Source organism: Amblyomma mixtum, chromosome 1, assembly GCF_055824585.1.
Source record: "Amblyomma mixtum isolate Tamu chromosome 1, ASM5582458v1, whole genome shotgun sequence".
Classification (NCBI taxonomy): domain Eukaryota; kingdom Metazoa; phylum Arthropoda; class Arachnida; order Ixodida; family Ixodidae; genus Amblyomma; species Amblyomma mixtum.
Window position 1 is genome coordinate 282871486 of NC_143012.1, and position 24200 is coordinate 282895685.

At 46.3% G+C, this 24200-nt stretch overlaps 1 protein-coding gene across 2 annotated transcripts; it reads right to left on the reverse strand.

The window, feature by feature from the left end:
- Nucleotides 1–610: 610 nt before the first annotated feature.
- On the reverse strand, nt 611–22656 carry fzy (cell division cycle 20 protein fzy). Of its 2 annotated transcripts, XM_089566227.1 has the most exons (12): nt 22498–22656; nt 22028–22070; nt 17001–17028; nt 15183–15403; nt 12454–12572; nt 10601–10733; nt 8196–8321; nt 6219–6409; nt 5639–5968; nt 4866–4991; nt 3732–3849; nt 611–1065 (listed from the first exon to the last, which is right to left on the reverse strand). In XM_089566227.1, the coding sequence occupies exons 4-12, from the start codon at nt 15397–15399 to the stop codon at nt 884–886; spliced, it is 1542 nt and encodes a 513-aa protein (XP_089422353.1). In that variant the 5' UTR covers nt 15400–15403; nt 17001–17028; nt 22028–22070; nt 22498–22656; the 3' UTR covers nt 611–883. The 2 variants fall into 2 exon arrangements, with proteins under 2 accessions (XP_089422353.1, XP_089422354.1); XM_089566228.1 differs by lacking the exon at nt 17001–17028.
- Between the last annotated feature and the right edge of the window lie 1544 nt (nt 22657–24200).

The window sequence follows — 24200 nt, forward strand, 5'->3', positions numbered from 1 at the left end:
GTAGTATGTCAGAAAAACGAAGAATGTCTTTGGGTATGGGAACTCTCTGGCTATCAATTCATGTAAATAAAAGCAACAAAATGCAATGAGACATATTTAAGACATTGGACATCTCGATAAGCTTTAAATTCACTTGCACGTTACCTTCATGCATTCTTCATGCAGTGAACTTCATCAGCCAATTTGACGGACTATGCACTCCACCATTCCATAGGTTACATCAATATTCGCCGTTGCATCCTTAGTACCCATTTCATGGCCGCATTTTATCTTTTTCCCCCACACTGCTCTCCTCCTGCCTTTATCTCCCAAATTCCCCTCCCTACTCAGAGTAGCATGCCAGCGATTTTTAAACGCCAGCTAAATTCTCTGTATTTCATTAAAGAGTTTCTCTCTCTCTCTCTCAAGTTCCTTAAAGCTGCGTAAGAAATCACCTAGTTACATTCTAGGCTTTGTAAGATTTAAGACCACCAGCTCTATTATGATTACATATTTGGAATCAGAAGAGAAAAACACATCTGTGTGCAAAATTTCATGAGATTCTAGCCATAAATAAACGAAGTTTTGAGACCCTCGTCTCTCCTTAACACAAGAAAGCATGCACACGCTGTGTTGATCTGCACTTTATTAAGGTCACTTGTAAAGGCGATGAAAAGTCAGCATGCTGGAAATTTTGAGGATGAATAAATACAATGTGCTGGCTAAGCCAGCATGCGAACTTCCTTTGCTCCGAGCAAGACAGCAGTAAGCGAAAAGCGTTAAAGAGAAAAAGTTTCACACACACACACACACACCAGCAGTTCACACAGTCTACAAGCAATGGCCCAGAAGTTTCCACTTGGATTCTGAGCAAGCTGGTAAGGATGTTGCATGTGGGCAGCCTTCAACGGATGCCCTGGCGGAAGATGGTCGAGGCAGTGGCATTCCTGCCTAGTTTCTGCTGCCTTTTCTTGGCTGGATCAACAGCAAAGCAGTTCCATATACGAAGAGTCTCGTCACCCCCAACCGATGCCACCATGGTTCCATCTGGGCTCAGACACATGCCGAGGACACGCGCAGTGTGTCCTGGGGAAAAACGGGACAAAAACAAGTTTTCTGCCATGAGAACACCTAACATCCTGCACATATACAGGTGGTTGTCAAATTTGGTTCCACGGAACTTTTTGGTCCCTTGCATTGCTTTCTGGGTTCCCCGAGCACCTACCGTATTTACTCGCATAATAGGCGCACTCGCATAAGAGGTGCACCCCTAGTTTGGTCGCGAAAAATCAGATTTTTTTATTTCCGCGCATAATAGGCGCACCCCGAACTTGGCACTGTGATCAATCAATACTGTATTTACACGATTGCAAGCTGACGCCTCACCGCCCCCCACCCCCAATCTTTATTTTAACAAAGTTTTTGCTTAACTGACTACTGGTCTTCACTAGTGCTGCTGCCGTCGCAGCTGCTGCGGACCCACAGCACGTACAACGACATCGCGTAGAACAGCCGCACACAGTTTTCAGGGATGCTCACTTTAAACGTCTGTTGGGAAAGTTTCATCTCCAGCCGGAAACGTTCCCGACTTAGGCCCGCGTAAACCTCGGCGCCTTGAGTTGCGTACGAAAATTTAGGCACGCCGCAGACGCAACTGCCGCACTTCTCGGCCACGTCGAGTTTCCGACCTGCCGCACGCTTGCCGTGTTCGAGAGCAAACTCCTAGCCGTGTAGCAATTAAGGTGCTTGTTCGTCGAGCTAAAACAGCAACGCTCGGCGGCAAAACCACAAACCACGATGAACTACGCGCTACCGCAGATCCCGGCACTTGATAGCAACAAAAAAAAAAAAAAACGAGCTCAGCTGGTGATGCTGATGGCGATATGGATAAACGCTCGCGGTGGAAGAAAACGTTGATGATGATGATAAGCTTGGCCTCGGGCGTCCTTCGTGGGCGGCGTCTGGAAGCTTCTTTGCGCGTGTGTGGCCTCTGCTATGAAGCGCCCGTTGCGCGAAGCCGGAGCCGATCGCGGAGGCCTCGACTCGTGCATTTCGATGGCTATTCCCGCGTGGGTCGTGGAAAGTTTCGATGCGGCCCTTACACGGTTTCTTTTTTTAATAATTTCTTCGGGAAAACGGGGTGCGGCCCGTACACGAGTGCTTTTATGCGGTATGTTCAATTTCGCGAGTCGAAAAATTTCCGGAAATTTTACCCCGCGTAATAGGCGCACCAAGTCGTGCGAACTTGGCTCTTGCCAAGTCGTGCGAACATCAAGTGCGTGACAGCGTCCATGCCCAACTAAGGCGATTGGATAAGGCTGGGTATCCAGGAGAAATTCTGGCATCTGTGGTGGAAACCCAGATTCGCGAGGTGAAATCTGGTGGGCGGTGCAAGCCAAGGGAAAATGCACGTACCAAACAGCGACCTGTCGTTGTGCCCTACTGGCATCAGGTCTCACACCGCCTCAAGAAGGTCGGCGACAAGTGTGGCGTGCGTGTAGTATTTTCGGCCCCGGAAAAGCTGGGACGCATGTGCCGCCTGGTGAATGACGCCAAAAAGAGGCCTATGTGCAAAATTAAGCACATCAAACCTCTTGTTCAATGTGAAGTTGGTGTTGTATACAGCATCCCCCTCGCCTGTGGCAGACGGTATATCGGACAGACGGGACGCTGCCTCAACGAACGCTTGCTAGAGCATCGCCGGACAGCCCATTCGTTATCTGGCGGAGGTCACCTAGCCGACCACATTCGCCGTTGCTCACACAAGCCAGCATGTAAGGCGTTTTTAGAAAGAACAAGTGTGATGCGCAGATTTAAGACTCAAAAGAGCCGAGAAATTTTTGAAGCGTTCAGTATTTTCAATGACAAAGAAAACTGCGTCAGCAGCCCTTCTGTGGCGCTAAACAAAAAAGAAATAGATTACCTGAAGGCAAACGGGTGGATTCAGCCAGGTAGGCGATAGATAGCAGGTGCGCCGATGTGGAAAACATGAGTGGCATGGCAAAGGAGCCTTCTGCACTTTTTTGATTATGGGTTAATCTTGTCACGGATTACTTTTCCTTGCGCCCCCTTTTGTATATTATCGCTGTTTGTGAAATAAACCTCAGTTGAAGTCCGGCGTTCGTCCTGTCTCGTCTACCTTCGTCCGTGTCTTTTTACCCGCTGGAATGTATCATAATAGCACCCCGAACTTTGAGCCGGATTTTTTGGAAAAAAAGTGCGCCTATTATGCGAGTAAATACGGTAAATCCATGCATGGTCCAGCCCCCCACATTTCCTTTTATACACGTTTTGGTACTAATACTGCAATTGGCTGTGCAGTGACACAGTCAGCTGTGAGTAATCATTATTATACTAAAACACATCATTAATTCAATGCCACACTGACCACGAAAAGTATTCGATTTAACACACAGCATCACAGCAGCTCAGTCTTTCTAAGCATCCCGAATAAATGCGCCCCTACACTTTGTTTTCTGAACTCAGCACAGCAAACAAAAGTGGGCCCCAGCAAAAAAAAATTGCAGGAACTCTACTTTTATTGGACAAACCTTGCAATTACTTCAAGTAATCGGAGATGCCAATAACCTAATCCCCGTATCTGCTACTCCAAGTTAACCACAAAGATGCATAATTCTGACAGAAATTTGCAGCTTCTTCGCCTAGCATTTCGGGGATACAAAGCAAGTAGTCAGAGCAATGCCTTCATGCACAATGCAGGTCTCACGGGTGTGCAACACTAATGCACTTACCAGTGAGCTCTGCCACTTTCCTCATCGATGGGTACTTCCATATGCTCAGCTCATGTTTCGAAAAGCCGTGACCTGAAATGATTTCTTTGTACTCGTCAGACCACAGGAGGGATGAAACCTACAAAGAAAGAAAAGACGAAAAATTTGAGAACAGAAAGCTTGCAACAGCCACCATAATACGACAATGACAGTGAGGTTGCAAGCGAACAAAAAAAAAAACCTTTTTCTTACAAGCTGATTATGAGCCATTGAGTTAAGCGAAGACGTGACTGCCCTGCAATGTCAGGTGCTGCCGCCAATGGGGCTCACAAGGCCCCAGGCTTCTCTTTCCGAGCAACCTCTCGTGACCAATCATATTATTGCGATCAATCATTAACTGCCGCCCACCATGTTGGGTAGTTTGCTCACTATCAGGTGGGCAGATTGTGACGACATCACAAGGTCACGCAACTCTGCCTCCTAGGTTGCTTCTCTGGGGATCTTTCGTGGGTTTTTCGCTCACAGCCAACACCCATGCAGGCTTTTATATAACATTTTGCCCTTAACGCCATCGCACTAATAGCCAATTCACACCAATTCCAGAGCGCACTTAACGAATGCTTGCTAAGTCAGTTTTTAAAATACCTGCAAAGCACCATGTTCTAGGCAAATACATGTATGTTCTTTTTTCATCCCATTTCCTTAGATGTTCTTCACACACGAACCTCAATATAACAAACCCAGATATTACTAATTATTGGTTGTCTCGAATTTTTCCTAATAAATAAAATAATAAACAAAAAGGTCAGTTAAGACCCTCGTCCCACGTAACACGTAAGGTTCTTTAACGTGCATTTACATCACAGCAGGCTGGTGTCTTCTGAATTTCGCCACCATCCAAGTGCACTTAAATATTGAGACACTTTTAAGCCAAAATTGCTGCTTAAAAAGCTACGAGATTTGCTGCGAGGTATAACTGGAAATTGCAGTTCTGTGGCCTCGAGAGCATGGAACTAAGTTGAATGGACAGACATGTTTCAGTGCATGGCTTCTCCAAGCACGCCCTGGAGCCTGTCTATGTGCCGGTAGTCGTCCGTAGTTTTCCTGCGTGCTGGCAGCATTCCTTTCTGGTACAAACTCAGTGTCAAAATGTACCTGTGATCCGGTGTCAATGGAGTTGAGATGCGTCCCCATGCTGCAGCTCCAGAACCGAATGCAGCGGTCAGCTGTACCGCCACCACTGGCCAGGAGATTGGGCTGCCACGGGCACCAGGCAATGGCCTAGTTTGGAGAAATAAAAGGACCACCAAGTAAATGTGAAGCACCACATCGTGTAAGGAACTACATGGGTGTGGTATCACATGATTTCTGAGCTACCGCAGTCGAGCAAATTTAAAAACTTCACAGATGGCAGAAGTGGGCATATAAAATCAGCTAGATGTAGTAAAAAAAAAAAAAAAAGTGAGACAACTATTTCACTGAAGCCCCGCCTGCTTTCCCGGAGCGGAAGGCAGAGGAATTGGAACAGGCGCAATACCTCGACGAGACTAGAAGCAGTTAGGGTGAGCTTATCTAATGCAAAGCTTCCTTCAAATGTTCTTAATATGAGACACAAAGCACTAGCATGCCCAAGAACAAGACATAGGAAGCATAAGGAGCTTGCTGTGTAAAAAAATAAGGAGAAGCACAGAAATGAACAGCAAATAAAACCAAGGAATGCACAGAGGGTCTGCTGAGTTTCAACCCTACAACTCTAATCAAAAGCCACACCAATGCCAGATTGAGACCTCTGAAAAGAGCCTACACTACACAACCACCCTTTCTTGTCCTAGCTTTATCTACATCTCGAAAGAACAATCAAAAGAGACAAGCCAAATTTTGCCTGCCCCCTAAGAGTTCACCGAGAAGCCCCAGAGATAAAGCCACACCTTGACAGCAGCCTGGTGCTCCGTGAATGAATGCAGCGGCTGCACAGCTCCGTGGCTCATGGTGGTGGGCCAGACACGCAGCAGGTTGTCGTTGCCACCGGTGGCGAGCGAACGGCCATCGGGCGCCCACTTGAGTCCGCACACCTCTTGCTGGTGCGCCTCGAGCGTCCCCACGTGGTGCTGGGGCACACGCACATCATGGTGGTGCACGTAGCCTGAACGGGCGCCACTCGACAGCACATGCCCGTTCCAGCCCAGCGAGCAAACCCGCGACGTGTGGCCCTGAAGCACGCGCAGCCGCTTGCGCTGCCGGATGTCCCACAGGTGAACCTGGACCACAATCATCATCATCATCATCAATCCACCTACAACCAAGCGCAGGTCAAGGGCCCCTCCCATCGACCTGCAATCAAGTCTGTCCTGCACCAGCTCTGACCCCGCCCATACCCCGACCCAGACTTCCAGTCATCCTCCCACCTGACTGTTGCCACCTGCTACATTGGCTTTTTGTTAACAAGCACCAAAAGGCACAGAAAGGTGTAGGCGTGGACTAGCAAAGCAAGAAGGAAAGAGGTCCAACCTGACTGTCCGATGTTCCCAGGGCCAGGTATGACCCGTCTCCACCCCAGGATGCGGAGCACACGTACTCCGCGGGAGAGGGAAGCTCAAGCAGCTGGTCCACCTCACCCGAAGAGGCATCCCAAGTGTACACCTGCCCCTTGAGGCACACAACCAGCAGGTTAGTGGAGGACCAGTCCATCAGGTTCAGGTCTGCAGAAGAGGAAAAGGTAAGAAAAGGACAAGTGCCGCAGGAACGGACTGGCTTGTTCGCATAGCTAACACCACTTGAACTGCAACTCACTAATGACACATTCAGATTAAAAAAAAGCGAGCACTCCGAAGAAATAGTATTTGGAATTTCAGCCAAGCAAACTTATAATGGCCGCAGTTATTGCAAACGCTTGTTATGATTGAAAGCGCTGCTACCATCAAAGTACGTACAACCGCAATGGTACAGAATCTCATAACATGAACAACCAAATCCCCTGTGCCCTTGGTTTCTGTGGCTGTTGACTTCTGTCATATTTATAACGAGCCCCTCATTCCCCTTGCCTTGTTCGCTTAATTGCTTAGCGAGGGCCTCGGTTCTGGCAGCCTTGACGCCATAGGAAGCATAAGAGGGTTCTCACGCAGCTTCCACCCTCTCCGTTCGATGACGTTCTACGTCACACCTGCGGTAACTCAGGACGTTCTACGTCCGCCGCTTATGAACGTGGGTGGCGCTGATGAACACTCTCAAGGTTAGGTTACTTGTAAACATAAATACCCCCGAAAGCAGAAGATTTGACAGCCGTCGCCGTAGCTCAGAGGTAGAGCACCGGACGCGTAATTCGGAGGTCGTGGGTTCGGATCCGACCGGCGGCATGTGGTTGTTTTTTCTTCTGCTTTTCTAATAAATTAGCTTTAAGCGATAGCATATTCAGTAATATTCTAAATTGATCAACACCATAAAATAAATAAATTAATTTTAAAAAAAAATCCCCTGTGCCCTTGGTTTCTGTGGCTGTTGACTTCTGTCATGGCCGCATCAAGTCAAGTCTGTTAGAGCAAGTGAGAAGGTGCTGCAAGCTTACCACCCCCTTCCCCGTAGTTAAAAAAACACATCTCCCGTCACAGTAGAGACCAATCAATCATATGAGCGCGAGTACCAGCTGGGCAAGCACCTGAAAAGGAATCTGATGTGCGGTGGGCACAAGTGGCAGGGGCAGCGTTGAACGTGAAACTACTGTACGCAGCCAGTGATGAACCAGTGGCAGTGATCTGAGAAGCTGTTAATTATACCATGCCGTCACGTGGTATGCCTTGCTGGTCTGGCCGGTACTAGCACAGAAAAATGGCAGCACCTCACTCAGTTCACTTGGCTGTCACTGTCTGCACAAATTTTGCAACCCAAAACTTTGTGACGGTCATTATGTGCTTTGTTTCAAACACTATATAGTTCTACAACTGAAGTGCACTTTCGCAGTAGCACCTAGTGCAATGGGATCTACCTGCACACACTAGAATGCCAAACTGCAATCGGAATTGCACAGACTTCAACACCTTTGTCGTTGCTTGCTGAAGTCTCATCACAGCAAAAGCTCTTTGCACAGTGTCTTCCATTGTCATTGAGTGCAGCATTGCACTCTTTGCTATGGTACAACCTGGTCAAACCACTCATCCAGTCAAGGCAAACTACACCCCGTCAATCTTTGCCCCGATATGCTGCAAGGTCATCACAATACCTTGTTTTATTCAATGCAGTATTAATACTAGATTGGTTTCTATGCAGCCTACTTAGGCATTTCAACTAGCTACATCCATTACAGTGCTATACTCATTACAACAATAGTTAATTACATAAAATAAGATCCCACTAACGTGCAATGCCAGTTATACACAGAGTAATGACTGAAAAGCTGCAGTCTGTCTCGACATTGTCTAGACATTAAAGTAATTTTGACCGATTCGTTATGCACTGAGGTGCAACTGCACAATTAACATGTGCCAAACTCACAGAAGTCGTCCCTAATGTCAGGGCAGTCCAAAATGCGCTCTGCAGTCTTCGGTATGTACCGAGCGTACTTCTTTGCAGACGGCAGCTGCTTGGACGCACTGTACAGAACCCGATTGCCTCCATGCCCTGTGGATGACAGAAGTAATGCAAAATATTTAAGTAATAACTACATCACTGGGCCAACTTCCAAATCACTGGCTCGTACACGTGGGTTGTATGTTTTTTTACTGTCCAGGCAGGCGGGCAGCATTGAGAGTGTGAACACAATGCTGGAAATCAAACTGCATTAGACATTTTTTAACTTTTATAGCCTTTATAGAGCACCTTTCTGCTAGTTTAATTTTCATTTTGCATTTTATTGTTGCCTGAGCACCAGGACAGCAGCCTTCAATCGCGATTCAGGAAATGACTTGGGTTCGAGCGGGATCGGGTTCGATCAGGATGGAATTGGCCATGTAGCAATGCCGGATCAGCATTGTGCTCAATCTCGACCTAAGGTGACAGTGCTATAAAATAGAATTACAGGCAGTTATGCTGCACGCTAGAACCTCGTTAATTCAGATTTCAAGGGAACCAGAAAATATGTCAATGTCCAAAAGGAAGTAAGCCACCAAATACGCGGTGAAAGCAGGTTCCACTGAATAATCAGTGATAGGACTGTGACAAGCACGCAGTTTAGACGCATTAGATGAGTTAACTATACCATAAGGCAGGGGAACACAGAGTGGTGCTGAAGGCAGCTTCTGAAATGGAAAAGGAATCTCAAGCAACGTGGCAGTCAGCGTCCAAAAGGGATGTGCAGCTAGATTCGTTTCACCAGCTGATGCTCAGCCGATAGCTGCTCTTGTCACGAGCTCGCAGGTAATCTTTTTTGTTGCCCTAGTACAGTCCAACCTCGTTATAACGAAGTCGCAATTTGCGCGGAAATTCGTTCGTTATATCCGATATTCGTTATAAAAGCATGCACTCAAATTCCGGCAGAAAAGGTCTGTTAATAAACCCAAGTAAAGGCACTTTAGGATGGACAGCACAGGGTGGAAAAAATGCACTATTTTTTAATTTAACGCGTGGTATAAGCCTGTCAAACCTCGCCTTGCATCTCGTACTGGAAAGCAAGAGCGAACTCACAAGTCGGGATGCTGGCCAGGTGCAAAAACTAATTTATTTAAAAAACGACGTAATCTTCGTTTGGCGGCACTTCACACTATTTGACAGGTTAAATTTTTCGACGAAATCAACACAGAGCAGTGCTTTCCCGATGTCAGCTGATTTGGCCACAGGTAGGTTCCCGAGGTACCCCCTCAACTTCGCGATCTACACATGCATTGCTGTTTGTAGCATCATCTGTAGAAACCACCTGATCAACAATTTCTTGGTCGGTCAGTTTGGGCGCCACAGCCACCAGACAAGACGTGGCAAACAATCCGACGGCGGTCATTAAATCGCTGCAGCCAGCCACTGCTTGCATAAAAGTCATTGTGGCCTCAGACGCAAGTCTCGCCTCCCTTTGAAGGACGGCACCAGACACAGGCAGGTTAAGCGCTATAACGTCCTTGAACCATGCAAACAAAGCATCTTCAACATCCTGGTGGTGACAAAGCCTTGCACTCTTGCTGTCATTCTTCACAACGCCTGCAGAGAGGACGTTTGCAACCTTCTGCCTTGCGCTCAAGATGGTTGATAGAGTGCTAGGCGCGACACCGAAGTCCGCAGCAATGACTTTTCCTTACGCCCGCTGTCAACCGCCCTGAAGATCTTTATCTTCGTTTCAAGCGAAACTGCTGTAAGTTACGACGCGTTGTATTACTCAAGTTCTATGAGAGCCAGGATGATAATTTTACCCCTATTGTATTCCTTAGTGCCAAAAGAACCCAATGGCATACATTTCAGCGAGTTTCCTGCAGCAAATTTTGTTCAAAACTATCCGCAAAACACTTGCATAAAATGTTCATAAGTGTTCAAGAAATTGTTTTACATGAAATTAAATGACATATCTAGAATCAGCGCACAAAAATACATGTGCCCTGAAAATTTCATAACTATGACTAAATTAATAAAATTTTCTTTTCAAGGCCAGTGTCCCCCCTTAAGGAAGTTGGCAGTGTTTGGTCACTGCCAAATATCTGGAAAGTTTCGAATGCCCATCTCCTGAATAAAATATTAACCGAATAAAAACATTCAATTTGTATTTGGAATTCCAAATCATACACTGCTAGTATTAAAATTCTACAGGTTGCAGAGTCTCTCTGTCCTGTCTTTATATGGCACAGTTTCCCTCTGAAAATTACATTTTATTAAGCTAGTGCAATGTTTCAAAACTAACAGCACCTGCAAGACTACTAGTGGCATTCCCATTCTGCTCCCCACAGGAGAGAGAAGGGGGGAAAAAAGGAAGCGGCACAGACCTTCGGGAGCTGCAGGGGCCTTGTCACTGCACGAGAGGATGCGAAAGTTTGCAAGGTCCGGACAAAGCTGCCCATCCAGAAGGGCCCGGTACTCTGTATTCTCCACATCCTCTTGGTTTTCTTGGTTGTTCAACTGAAACAAAAACATAAAGCATGAAAAGCTTCGTGCTTTGGCTACAGAAAGTACAGTGCTGCACAAAATAAGGCAATCATTAGCCTAAAAGTGCAACAGTTCAACCGAGAAGGCTGTTGACATCGGAATAATTAAGCTAAAGTGCTACAGTGCACCAGCAACAAGAGTGTTAATTGGCCCACCATGTAGTAGCAGCAGAGGCAAGCCTTTCAATGCACACGCCGTCTAGAGTAAACCAAATAAGGTTTGCTTGTGGGCTATTTGCTCCGACATGAGCACAGACTAAAACAGCCCTAAGACAGGACATCAAAAAGAGGAATCGACCTTATTAAAGGGGCCCAGAAACACAATCTTAGTTAACTTTTTTGCCTGTTGATTGCATACAGTGAGTTATAATGCTGCTATTAGCGTCGGTAATACCGCGTATATTCCGTTTTTTAATATTTTAATGTCCTCCCAAAAACAACTTCACGGCTCTGATGGTGCCGCCACACAGTGGCGGGTTTTTAGCAGCAGATATGACATCACCTGGCGCGAGCTTGATGATCGGACAAACAGTAAATATACTGCAAATTGTGTGAATAAATAGACACATTTTGCACCTGTCTGCGTTTTATATCAGATCAACAAAAACAACTTGTTTGTCTTAGATAAAAGCCCTGCAAAGCAAGTAAAATAAAAATACACCACCAGGGGCGCTCTGGCATGGAAACGATGCTGCCAGTCTCAGCAAAAATGAGTTACAGGGAGCAGGCAACCATGGAGTACAAACTTCGACGTGCTCTGGCTGGCTGTTTTGATTGGTTGCGCCAGGTGCCGTCATTGGGAGAGCGAAATAGGAGTGGGAAGCCCCGCCAAAATCGAGTTGAGGGCAGCGTTTTGTTTGCTTGTATTTTGAAATTTCTCCACTGAATAACTCCCGTTCCTGTGCATCGATTCTTGTAATTCTTTTTAAATCAGCATCTGTGTGACATAAAGAACCCACCTGAAGTATAGCCGGCATCCCCCCAAGCAGTGTTTCGCAGCCCCTTTAAGGTCGATTCCTTCGCTGGACTCTATAGCTGGACTTAAGTCCAGCTATAAGCCAGTGCCTGTGTGCATCTTTTTCATTTCTCATCATTCAACTGTTTTAATAAGTGCTCAAGAGTACATCATTTTTCTGTCACAGCTTAACTCTCATCACTCAAGCAAAACCAACAGTTACCTGCAACAAGCCAGCAGAGAACCAAAATAGTTTAGACAAAGCAACGGCACTGGCCAACCACACTGTCGCCAGTCACAGTTTGAAAGTGCAAAGCTGGTTCCGTTTACATGAAAAGTAAACAGAAGAATGCAGTGAAGAAGCAATAAACATTAACAGTCTTACTTTAGGTCAGTGGGGAAAGGCCATTTTGGAGTGCAAGGATCAAATCTGTCGCAAGGTCAACCCATGCCCCACACTACGATACCTGGCCATCGCAGAAGTCCCCACAAGCTAATAAGAGCAAACATGCCGAATTAGCGCGGCCAGGTGCAGCAATGAAAGCTGCGAGTGTGAATGCCCTGGGTTGTGTTGTCCACTAGAGCAGCGAAGCACAGACCACTATTCCAAACATTCAAACAAACAACAAAGAAACTGCAGACAATACAAGCCACATCTGGCCATTAAGAAAGGGCCAGGAAAAATAAAAGAAACAAGGAAGAAGGAAACTGAATATGAAAAGCATGTTAGTGTACCAACCATATAGTTTGCCAGCTCAAACTGCATTTTTTGACGGTTTGGTATGAAGCGATCCCCGCCATTTCGACCAACTGGTGTCGTCTGCTTTGCTGGATTTTTGTGGCCGCGACTGTGCTTGCCTGCAATGAGTACAAGTATTATGCAGCGGTAACCTTTGCCAAGTGGTAACCAATGTCAAGCAAACAGTAACCTATGTCAGAGCAAAAAGCTGTAACCTATGTCAGAGCAAAAAGCTGTAACCTACGTCAAGCAAAAAGCGGTTACCTACGTCAAGCAAAAAGCGGTTACCTACGTCAAGCAAAAAGCGGTTACCTATGTAAAGTAAACAGCAGAAGAGGCTGTAAAGTAAAATTGTATAAATATGCTAGTTTAGTACCAGTCAGTGTTAAGCGTTCAATATACTATGCATTGTTTTATTCTCAAATATTGCATTGTTATTTTGGTTACGACAACCCATATAATCTCCACAGGTAAGTTGTTGTACAAGAAAAGAAGTGCTATGAACAACTCAGGGGTATTACAGAAGACATCTGCGCACTGCCCCACTATTCCACAAACCAAGCATGCTCAAAGCCCATCAGATTTATTACTTTACTTCGTTTCAGTACATCCATCAGCACAGATTGCATGTAAGAGGTATTCTTTGTATGCACAGACAGCCCATCCCAAAAGTTCATACAAATTATGGCAAACAAACACCAGTTTACCAGGTTCCCTGTGTTCTTAATAGGTTCAATCTGAATGTTGACTTCTGTGCGAGCAAAACTATTTAAATGCAACATTAAACAATACCTAATTAAGAACAATACAGAATTTTCTTCACTATAAAAACTGAAGTTTTCTGCAAAAGTTTTTATTTTCATGTCAACTTTAACACATCAGTTGAAAATCTAATGCAAACCTTCCCCAACTGGAAACAATGCGTAAAACAGCGAGACTCATGCAAGGGTCTCACAACTTCAATCTGCCATATGAGCTGCTTTGACAAGCATTTGTCTCCCATGGGCAAGTAATCAAAAAGAACATAAGTACTCTTTACATTTTAGCTTCTTTACCTTAGTTCCGTAGAGCAGTTATAGCATGTTTCAACAGATGCATACAATGACACCCCAGTCGTTTTTCTCACACTCAAATGACCATCTAGTGACAGCCAAATTCTCAGCAAGAGCCTTACAGTACACTCCTTGCAGAGACTGGCAATGTCACAAAAAGCATCGAGAACAGGGCCCCAAAGCCAGCAACACAGTAGCCATGACAAGCTTGTATATTATATTGCAAGCCAATAATCAGAAACCACAGTTTACTATACACATAGAGAGTCCACATTGTCTTGAAGTCTTCGAATTTAAATGCCAAGTGCTACCATGTGGTAACACGTTGCCACATGAATTTTCTTGCGCAGCCATTATTTGACTACACTCAGTGCACACTGCACAAGTGAAGTAGATGAATAACAGGTATCAAGGTAGATTCTATTGTCCTTCTACATGCAAAGACCCACAAGAAGGCTGCCCTTTCCACACCCTTGTCAGCGAGAGGAACAAGAGGCAAAAGCCTCGCCCCTACCTCGTGAAAAATTCCATGCCAGTAACGAAGCACCTGCAACAAGAGCACCCCATCGGCATAAGAGCCCTCCCAATAAGACTAAAAGGACCTACTACTCCTTGCCACATGCTGCACTACTCAAAGCGGTCAGCAACAGCATCAACGACTACGGCGGTGTAAGGTTCCAGAACGCCAGCAGAACTGACGGTTAATGGTCTTTATTGGCGCAAGGGCACCTGAGGCCAAGGACTATCAGATCCTGACATTGGATGACCTCATGATGAGAGCAAAATTTATAGCAAGTGGGGGGTATTGCATAAACATGAGCGACCTTCAATAAATGGTGAAAGCAGGTGTGGACTGCCTGCGAAACTGAACAACTTCAAAACTGTGCACTGTTAGACGGCAAGAAATTCTGGGCTCACGTCTACTGCTCACTTAAAAGACGAATTGCAAAAAAAAAAAAACTTTTATTTGAAGCGTTGAGTGTTGTCAATGTGACCAATGTATCAGGTGCAAGAAAGAGTTCAGGAAGAAGTGGGATGCATTGCTTGTAAAGTTCTGGAAAAAATCTGCGGTCGCTCTCACATCTATAAGTCAATGAAAGCATGCACAACAGTCGTTCCAACCACATTTATCACATAAAGGTGAAGGGATTGAGCAGAGTAGATATGCACCTTTTATGCATGCCTTTTATTCCATCATGCCGCATTGTGCATCTTTTCCATTGCATTTGTTTTGTTTTCTTGGCCTATTAAGACTATATACGCCCCTGCACTTCTCAAAATAAGATCTGCCAGCTGACAGCTTGAGCTTACGGTGTCTGCTTATTTTGTTTCCCATCCTTCATGCTGTTTTACGTAGCACAGAGAAAGCTATGGACAAGGTGTTTCGCTCTTATTTCACAGCGGCAAAGCAAAAAAAACTCAAAACATCAACATCGTCTAAAAGAATTTGCCGGCAAAACAAGCAGGAGGTGCTTGTGAGAATGCTGCAGCCATTGACACTGACTGGCATGAGCCTTGTGTGCATATGCATATCCTCTGCTGTTCTCGCAAAACTGTCTGTCAATGCTCAAGCTGTGCCATTCGGAAGGCTGTGCCCTGCTGAAGGTGCGATCTCTACTGATACGACTTTGCTCAGCCAGTAGTACACAGACTACCCAGAGAGCCAAGCCAACCCACCAGGAGTCTTCCTCGGTGTCTTCGAGGGCGTCTTGTTGATGGAGATGCTAGCCTGGCATGCAGATATGTTGTGTGATGAGTTGAGCAGAACTGAGGTGGAAAGGACAGATGTGTTGACGGCATTCACGACAGAGCTGTCCATCGTCTTGCAGGGACGCAGGGGACCCCTGCTGCTGTTGGCATCCTTGCAGTCTCTGTCAGCCATAGGGCAGGACATGATGCTGCAATGGATGCGGATTGCATGTTAAACACCACATCGAGACGATAAGTGTAACAACTTGCAGTGGCTGTTATGTATGAACAGGATTAGAACAGTAAACTAAGTAGCGCAACATGCTCGCCACATAAGATGCAAGTGGTTTAAGGTGCCTTTTGCATTTTATTTTCTCTCCCACCTACTGCGCACATTCAAAAGAACTGCTGTCTGCATGCATGCGTTCAGTTTGAGGCATAGCCAGCAAACCACATCAACAACCAAGCTAAGCTGCATTATATCTCGCTAAAACCTATATTGCAGCCCTCCAAAGAATAAGTTGCATTAACACACTTATAAAACTTCAATACACGAGAAAAAGTAACCAAGGGAAGTTTAATAGGACAGTGAGGAGAGCTCTATTAATATTTTTTTTTAAAGCAAAATCCGATAGTTCGGCATTTCATGGCTTTGTTGCCACTTGGCCGGCAGCGAAAGATGGCATTTGTTTCTAAGAAATTTGGATTCGAAATTGAAAAAGTTTTTCCCGCTGCTCTGATTCAAACTTGGGATTCTCTTATGACGACACAGGACTAAGTGACGTGAAACATGACGTGCACATGACGTAACGCAGACAATTTCTTGCAGCCAGCAGTGCGGCCTAGCAGCAGCCGAAAAGAAAGCTACCGCCGGCCGCACGTTGAAGTATTGCGGCCGTCGCTACCATCGCTTCGTTTACGTTTGCACCGGCGTTTTGCCAGCGTTACGATGGATCCTGCTCTCGAAGTCGTCAACGAAGTTCTCTCATATAGACACCTTTAGCATACCGTGCACCTTGTTACCATTAGCGGAATACCGGGAGCCCGCCTACCGCCAGTGAGTAGGCGCTGATTGGTCCCGATGCTGCAGGCGCGCGTAGCTGCCGGGTACGTGGCGCCATCTAGCGACGTCAAGGAGATTTGCACATGCATTGGCTGCGCCTCAGTGATTCGTGGCTCCTCGTGTGCTAGTGTTGCTAGAACCAATGGTTCTAGCAACACTGTTTTGTCCTATGACGTCATCACGCTTGTACTTGCGAGTTTGGCCTGTGGCGGCGATACCTGTACTTTGGTTCTTGCTCTTTTCTACGTTACAAGAGCTTTGTTATCAGTATGAGTGGCGTTTTTGTAATCAGGAGCTGGCATTCTGTCCATACAAGCCAACTTCAATTTCTCCTCAGTGTCCCTTTAACATCAAAATATTGCTGTGCAAAGCAGCGAGAGCAGAATCTTTTACTTTGTACTTGGGATAAAACTCTTGTATTATTGAAAATGGGATCATTACAGGATTTTATATTATTAAATAATGTTGCTTATTTAATCACCTAGCAGTTTAATGTAATGAGTTGCTATATGCAGAGTCACTAGAAAAAGCAAGACATTCAGATGTTTTTCAAAGCCGTAGACAATGGTGCTATAGTCCACTGAAGTTGCCAAAACATGACTATACAAGGCGCACAAAATCAGTCTTGCAATTAGCCACTGCTTCCTACAGCAAGATTAACATGCCTTCAATAGGAAACCGGGCCTGCACTCCAGTAGGCTTTGAGTACCATTAACCTGATGTAGTAACCAGTACACACTTGCCTTTTTTTTTTCTAACAGTTGGTTCTGTCTGAAAATAAATTTAAAAAATAGTTGCATGAGAAACACTTTAAAAAGAAGCTGCGTAAACTGCCAAAGTTTTTGCAGCGCTGTGCAAGGGCAACATGGCCTGTGAAGCTCTGCACACACAAACTGCAGAAGATTCCACATCCACAGATACTTCAATTCATCAGACTCTCCACAAAATTCACCTGTGCAGAAGTGACATGCTGCCCGACACCCTTTGAGCAACATGTGCCTGGAAGTATGGGTCAATCTTGCCGAGAATTTACCCAGCAGTGCAAACGCAGTGTCAAGTGATGTCTCGGTACAATTCAGCTATGGGACTGCAAGTCAAACCTTTTACTTGGTGTTACGTTGCAAGACACTGCTGGCCTGTGGGCCAGAGATCCGGAAACTGTTTGTGCTGTGTCGCGTTCCGACCCATACTCGGCGTCACAGAGTGCCAGCCTCGTCACGGACGCGGGTCTCATGTTCGGCGTTCGAAAACACGAACGTAAAAGCCGAGGGACACGAACATGGGGACACGGCGTTCGAGAACACGACCGTCGCTTCCTCCTGTGAACGCGCTGCTTGGTCTCATGGGCACGGCGTTCGAGGGAGCAGAGTGAACGCACGGGAGTCAACGAGGGGAGTCTTCCTCCAGGGAAGAGAGCAGCTGCTCGGGGAGCCAGCCTGTACCTTCCAAGGGCCTGGGGCTCTCTTTTCTTTTGGATCAAAGTCTTTTATTAAAGACCCATTTCCCAGCCTTCACCGAGTCCACAGCCCGTACCTCGCAACACTCTAAAAAGAAGCTGTGTAAACTGCCAAAGTTTTTGCAGTGTTGTGCAAGGGCAACGTGGCCTGTAAAGCTCTGCACACACAAACTGCGGAAGATTCCACATCCACAGATACTTCAATTCATCAGACTCTCCACAAAATTCACCCGTGTAGAAGTGACATGCTGCTAGGCACCCTTTGAGCAACATGTGTGGGTCAATCTTGCCGAGAATTCACCCAGCAGTGCAAACAGTGTCAAGTGATCTCTCGGTACAATTCAGCTATGGGACTGCAAGTCAAACCTTTTACTTCCAAAGAATAAAAAATCACTTCATATCAATGTCAGGGCAAGTGCGAATGCACCAGCCCATTACCGAAAAACAACACCCGATACATTTTAATCCTGTAATGTCCAGGTAATAAATGTTCCAGATACTTTTATCAGCACTTCATTGTAATTGGCCCCTGAACCTGGCAAACCAACTATGAAAACCAACTATGAAATATGACAACTGGATAATTAAATTATAATATTAGGTCAGATCCACAACTCCTAAAGATGATAAAGCTGCACACATTCAAAATCCCTCCATCGCATGCCGAAATAGCGGCCCACACGTTGAAATTCTTATTTTTGCTGGAAGGATCAGCTTTTGTCATGAGTGAGCTCGCAGCATGCCTTCTGCATCTCTTGGCAGCCAACATGAACTCTGATGTTGGCTGCCAAGAGATGTGCCAAGTGATGTGGAACGTGGTTTGCACAACAATGAGGACGTGATATTCTTCTGAGAGCATCAAGAAAACTACTGAAGTTTGTAGTCTGTTTCATATCCTGCACACTGGACATTACACAGTTAAAGATGATTGTAACAGCGTAATGACTGTTTATGGTTGATGGGGGTTTAAAGTCCCAAAGCAACTCAGGCTATGAGTGACAACAAAGAAAAAAAAGGGAAGGGAACACTGCACTCGTCAGAAACACAGCGCTGTGTTGTCTAGCTTTTATACTTCATCCACTGTCTTTTTTGCTGTTGCAAGAATGTCAAGTTCCAACATCCTCCCAACTTTTCATCACTCTAAAGAGAACAACAGGCCGAATGGGAAGTGTTTCAATGCTGTGAGTCTCACAATATGGGGAGAAAAAAAAGTACTTAGCAGTGACATGGTGTATCCAACTTCTAAACTATTTTCCAAGGACAAAGAGCGCAGTTAGCCTTTCCCACAGGCGAGGTATGGATAAAAGATAATTACGATTGGGAAGCCTGCAGTTCAAAGAACTTAACGCATGGATCAGTGAGAAAGTGATAATGTTCAAGCTCTCTAATAGCTTACTAGGCTTGGCAATGCGCCATAAAAGGCAAAGTCACTTTGTTGGCATTCGCGGCTACCTTGCAAGCCTTCGTCATATGGCAATAAACTATTATGGGAGGAGGATGTGACTTGATTGCATGAATACACAGGTCAAGAAGTGCAGAGAGTGCTGACAACACAATCTTACACTACAACGACACCAACACAGCGACGGATTTATGGGTCGTGCTTGGCGGGGGCAGTCCCAGCTGAACCGTGTATTTCTTTGACTCTTTTTGCTGAAAAATGACTCCAGCATGATTTTCCTATTTCAGATTTCTTGCTTGGGGAGAGGCGATCACCCACAACACTCCCTACTTAAATCTGCCCCTGCACCAATGTGGCCCAACTGTATTCCAGCTAACTGATTACTGGACACTGTGGGAGTGGGAATGAGCCAGGCAGATAAGCGATGATTTTGATCAGTATACAACGTTAATAGGCATTATTTGAGCAAGCCATGTTATTTACATGCAACAGTAATTATGTTAAACAAGCATATGCACTAAGCAAGCAATTAAACCTGAGTGCCGAGTTGGACAGCAAATGCCTTTCTTTGCGGCATATTCTGCTGGCAGCCAGAATTTACAGGCTGAAATTCTCCCAGAACTCACATCTAACTGGCTATAGATAGCTTGCATGTGAAGTCACTTCCGCCCTCATCAAGCGTTGGCGGCCATGCTGCCGAACCATGCGGTCGTCCTCACTCATCCACCCAGTGACGCCTGACCTCTCCTGGGACGCTTTGGATTTTCTTATCCTTTCAGGCACGATGCCTCCTCCACAGAGGATGGTTTATGGTTTATGGGGTTTAACGTCCCAAAGCGACTCAGGCTATGAGAGACGCCGAGTGAAGGGCTCCAGAAATTTCAACCACCTGGGGTTCTTTAACGTGCACTGACATTGCACAGTACACGGACCTCTAGAATTTCGCCTCCATAGAAATTCAACCGCCGCGTCCGGGATCGAACCCGCGTCTTTCGGGTCAGCAGCTGAGCACCATAACCACTGAGCCACCAAGCCGGCCCCTCCACAGAGGAATCAGCCATTCAGTGCAGGTTAGCACTTTGAACTTGTTCGATCGGCACGTGTATGCTACGCAGCCAAAGTGAAAACATGCAACGATATGGATGCGTACACGCTGCGACCGGGAGTCGACACTACATTGGGCGTTGATGTGTTCACTGAAGTAACCCACGGGGATATCGTGTACTCTTCCAGCTTTGTGACGTCTGAAGAAATGAAAGCCTTCATGCCATTTAAGGCACACAAGGATTTCTTCAGCGTGCATGAGTAAGAAGCCTGTATGCGATGCGTCTACAAGAAAAAAAAACAGCCTCGGAACGCCGCTTTCTCAGCCGTCGTTGCTCGCTGAGCTCATGGCGATCCGAACCGGCATGCCTAGTGCTGTAGAAAAGATGCAACGCCGAGGTGCACCGTCTGGGTTTGTGTTGCCAAACAAATCGGATGGCGTCAATCAAAACAGATGCATTAACTTCAGGGTGTAGCCCTTGCCTCCTACGCTTTCGCAAGCATTTAGTTCATGGCACGAGCCTTTTACCTGTCAAAAAGTACGCTCCGCACACACGTAAATTGGGGTTCTCAGGGGACGAATCGTCTCGCTTAATGCAAGCCACCCACAGCCCGTGCCAATTCGTACTGAACGTCTTGGAGCTCTCACACTTGCGTGCCGATTATCTGAGGAATGCGTAAGAAGTTCGTGTCAGTCAACTCCTTCTTTGGCCTGAAGCTGTCGCTATGGTTAGAGAAGTCAAGGATAGTAAACAAGCCATAGTGGAGCTTCAAAGCTTCGGATAGTGAAGCTTCATAGTGAACCATAGTGAAACCATGGCGAAGCTTCAGATGGACGTGAACCAACACGATGCGAGCTAACAGAGGTGGCGGTAAGCTAGAGGCGGTCTGGCGGTAGTTCGGCAGCACAGCCGACTGGCATCCCACAGACACCGGATGTGACATCGATGCAAGCTATGTATAAAAAAACCAAATGACACTTTGCCATAAAAACCGATTTTCGGTACTTTCACGGTCATCTTTCACGAAACAAAGTGCTCCGGACATTTCGTGCTGCACTGCAGTTGTAAATTTTCATTGACAGAAACTCAGCTGCTTGTAGGGCCTTGCGACACAAGAAGCAGGTAAGTATTTAAGCCTTCTTTTTGAGGGCCTTTATGTGAACCAAGTAACACTCGGCAGTGGCGGTGTGAATTTGCAGTGCACCGAACATCGAAACAATTGCAGTTTACCAGGTGCATAATCATGGAAAAAAAAACAATAAGAAACAAGACTGAACGAGGAAGGGAAACAGTGCACCATTAGAGCGTTCAGTTCGTGAGCTCGAGACTTGCGTCCGCACTCCGACATGCGGACTACTACGGAGCTTAACTGCTTTTTGCGGCAATTGGTGCAGCCTATTTTTCATTGCGTCCGCGTTCTGCTGTGTAGAGCCGCATGGATCTTTTATGCTCAGCAGTCAGAACCTCTCAGTAGCCAAAAATGGCCGCAAGAAATAACAGCGGGACTAGTCAAGCTCTTGCCTATCGCTGGCAAGAGCCGGGTCTGTCTGGTACTTCTCCCAGCAGCGGCGAAAACGAACTGCGCCGGGAGAATCGGGGCCGTGAAAAGTGCAGAAAAATTGTTCTCATAATTACCTAAGTGTTGTAGGTTGTGGCCATATCCAGTGGCTAGCCCCGAAACACAGCTGCGCTCGCGTAATGCATTGTGCGCTCGAGACTCGCTCTGGCGTGGCTCGTGGCTCGAGCTCGCGCCGGTGTTCGAACGCCTCGCTGGCTGATTAAGCCTGCCCTGTTATCCAACTCAACAGAAATAGCTAATCAGGAGCGTGTGCCGGAAGAAAAGGCAGTGCCTTTTTTAGCACATACCTCAGATGTGCGGCCTGCAGAGGAGGTGTGGTCGTTGTGGGCGCTAGAAAGTAAGAACGCGCCACATGAGAAACACGCCGAGTAATGCCAAAAAAGGACAGGAAAATCAATTTTCAACTGCCAACATAAATTCGTGACAGAGCGTTTTTGACCTAGCTAGTCGTACGCCTGAAGATGCCTGAAGTCTACAGAAGTCGACTGCGCCAGGCCCGCTGTTGTCAGCGATGACAATTTTTTCGCAACATCTCAGCGGAACTAAACCAGAAATACAGCTTTCCAGTAGTAATTTACGTTTGCCGCTCAGCCACTTTAAACCAATTAAAGCAAGAAGGCGAAGACAAAATGGTAAAATGAAAGCAGCACAACCCACCCTGCAACAAAGCAGGGCAAGTAGTGCAACCGAATCTCCGAACGAAATAAATAATCGTTGCACATTACGCTCCTGTTATTACGACCCAGGAACTATTTACCTTGTTTTGCAGTGGTCCAAGCGCCGAGTGAGGCCAAGTACCAGAGCTACAGCAGGCAATAACGGCCACCGAGGGCTCGTTGCTACCAACCGTCCAACTGCTGCAACCGCCAAGCGGCAATGGACAGCTCCGGCTCCACCGCTCCGCAGTTTGAATGAAGGCGCGTGCCAAACCTTTTTGCCACTGGTCGCAGAAGATGGCAGCACAAAACTGTCGAATTTGTGAGTGTTCTAAAGTTTTAAATTTGAGCTTTACACATTATTAAGCATAAAAGTCTACAATTTGAAGCGTAGGCAACAAGTCTATTACACTAAAATTGTCCATAATGAAAATGTAGGACACGGTAGTTAGGATAAAAAGGATAAAACCATGGATAAAACACTCGTTTTGAGCATTTTTTTTTCTAACTCGTTTGTGACGCCACCTCATGAATGTCACAAGCGTCACAAGGATGTGAAGGCATGCTTTGATTTCTTTGCGTGTTGTACTTTACGCCGTTACCTGCAGTATTTTCTTTGCGTGTTGTCATTTACGTCATTACCGCAGCTAACCGCAGGTAGCGGCGCAAAGAAAATAGAGCATGCCTTCAACTGCTTCAGCTCTTCTTCTTCACGTCCTTCGCGTTGTTATTTCCACCGCGAGATGGCTGCACAAATAGGCGAAGTTCCACATGAAGCGACAGCGTGCCATCAGAGAAGGGCGCGGGCGCATTGTCCGCACGAATACTTAGTGTTGTATGGAAAGATAGCGCTCATACAATGCAATTATTATGCGGCAATATTCATGTCGTATTGTTTTAGTAGTCGTAGGGTCTTTTAGCATTGTACTGCAGCTGCGGCCTAGTGGTCTGAGCATCCGCATTGCATGCGGGAGGTGCGGGGTTCGATCCCCAGTGCTGCCGGGTACCAAATGGGTACAAGCTTTCCCTGGTATGGTGCTCGGCTTATTTAGGGTGAGTAGAAGAAAACACCGTGTGCCATGGCGCTCTGTGGTCCCAGATGCCCTTGCACCATAAAAATTCATCACCATCAGACTTTTAGCATTGCGCGTACCGCGCCGCCTGTGCGCAAGCGCTGATTGGTTCCGACATGTACGGCAGGCGTGCGCACCACTGGCCAGGACATTGCGCAGTCTAGTGCCTTCAAGGCGATTAGCTGGATTTGCTCATGCGCACTGATGCGTAGGCTGTAACGGTACGCGCTGTCTGTGCAGCTTCACGAACGTCGACCGCACGGTGGTCGAACGAGATGGCCAAATGGCACACCACAAAGCTGCGGAAACACGACTTATTTTTCCCGCAGTACGTACTCTGCACACTTGCAAGAAACTCTGGATGACCACGTTCTCTAACGCGGAACTTCTTGCAGAATAACTGTGTGTGTGCATCGTCGTCATCAGTTGCAGCCATCTTTAATATGCAAACTATACCTATATACTCTAGGCACTATACAGTATTGAGCATCTTTATCATGAAGACTTAAAAATTGTCTTCGCAGCAATTAACTAATTCGTAGCTTACACTTCAATGCAATAAAAATTAATCGCGTCGAAAGCTCCTGAACTTGCATTTAGTCATTCGCTCAGAGTCACACGATTAACTTCACATTGACTGCAAAAGCACTCCTAGTGAGTATGGCAAACTCAGTTCACTCGGCTGAAACCATGGAGGAAGGACAGAACTTCCTTCATGGCTGAAACACTAT

Bases quoted from the DNA above. Each gene is read 5' to 3' on its own strand.
- fzy (XM_089566228.1), bottom strand. From the start codon at position 15,399: ATGTCCTGCCCTATGGCTGACAGAGACTGCAAGGATGCCAACAGCAGC. The intron at 6,410-8,195 runs GTGAGTTTGGCA...CCTCTTCTGCAG, and splicing joins TGACATTAGGGACGACTTCT to ACCTGAACCTGATGGACTGG. The intron at 4,992-5,638 runs GTGTGGCTTTAT...TCTCCAAACTAG, and splicing joins AGCACCAGGCTGCTGTCAAG to GCCATTGCCTGGTGCCCGTG.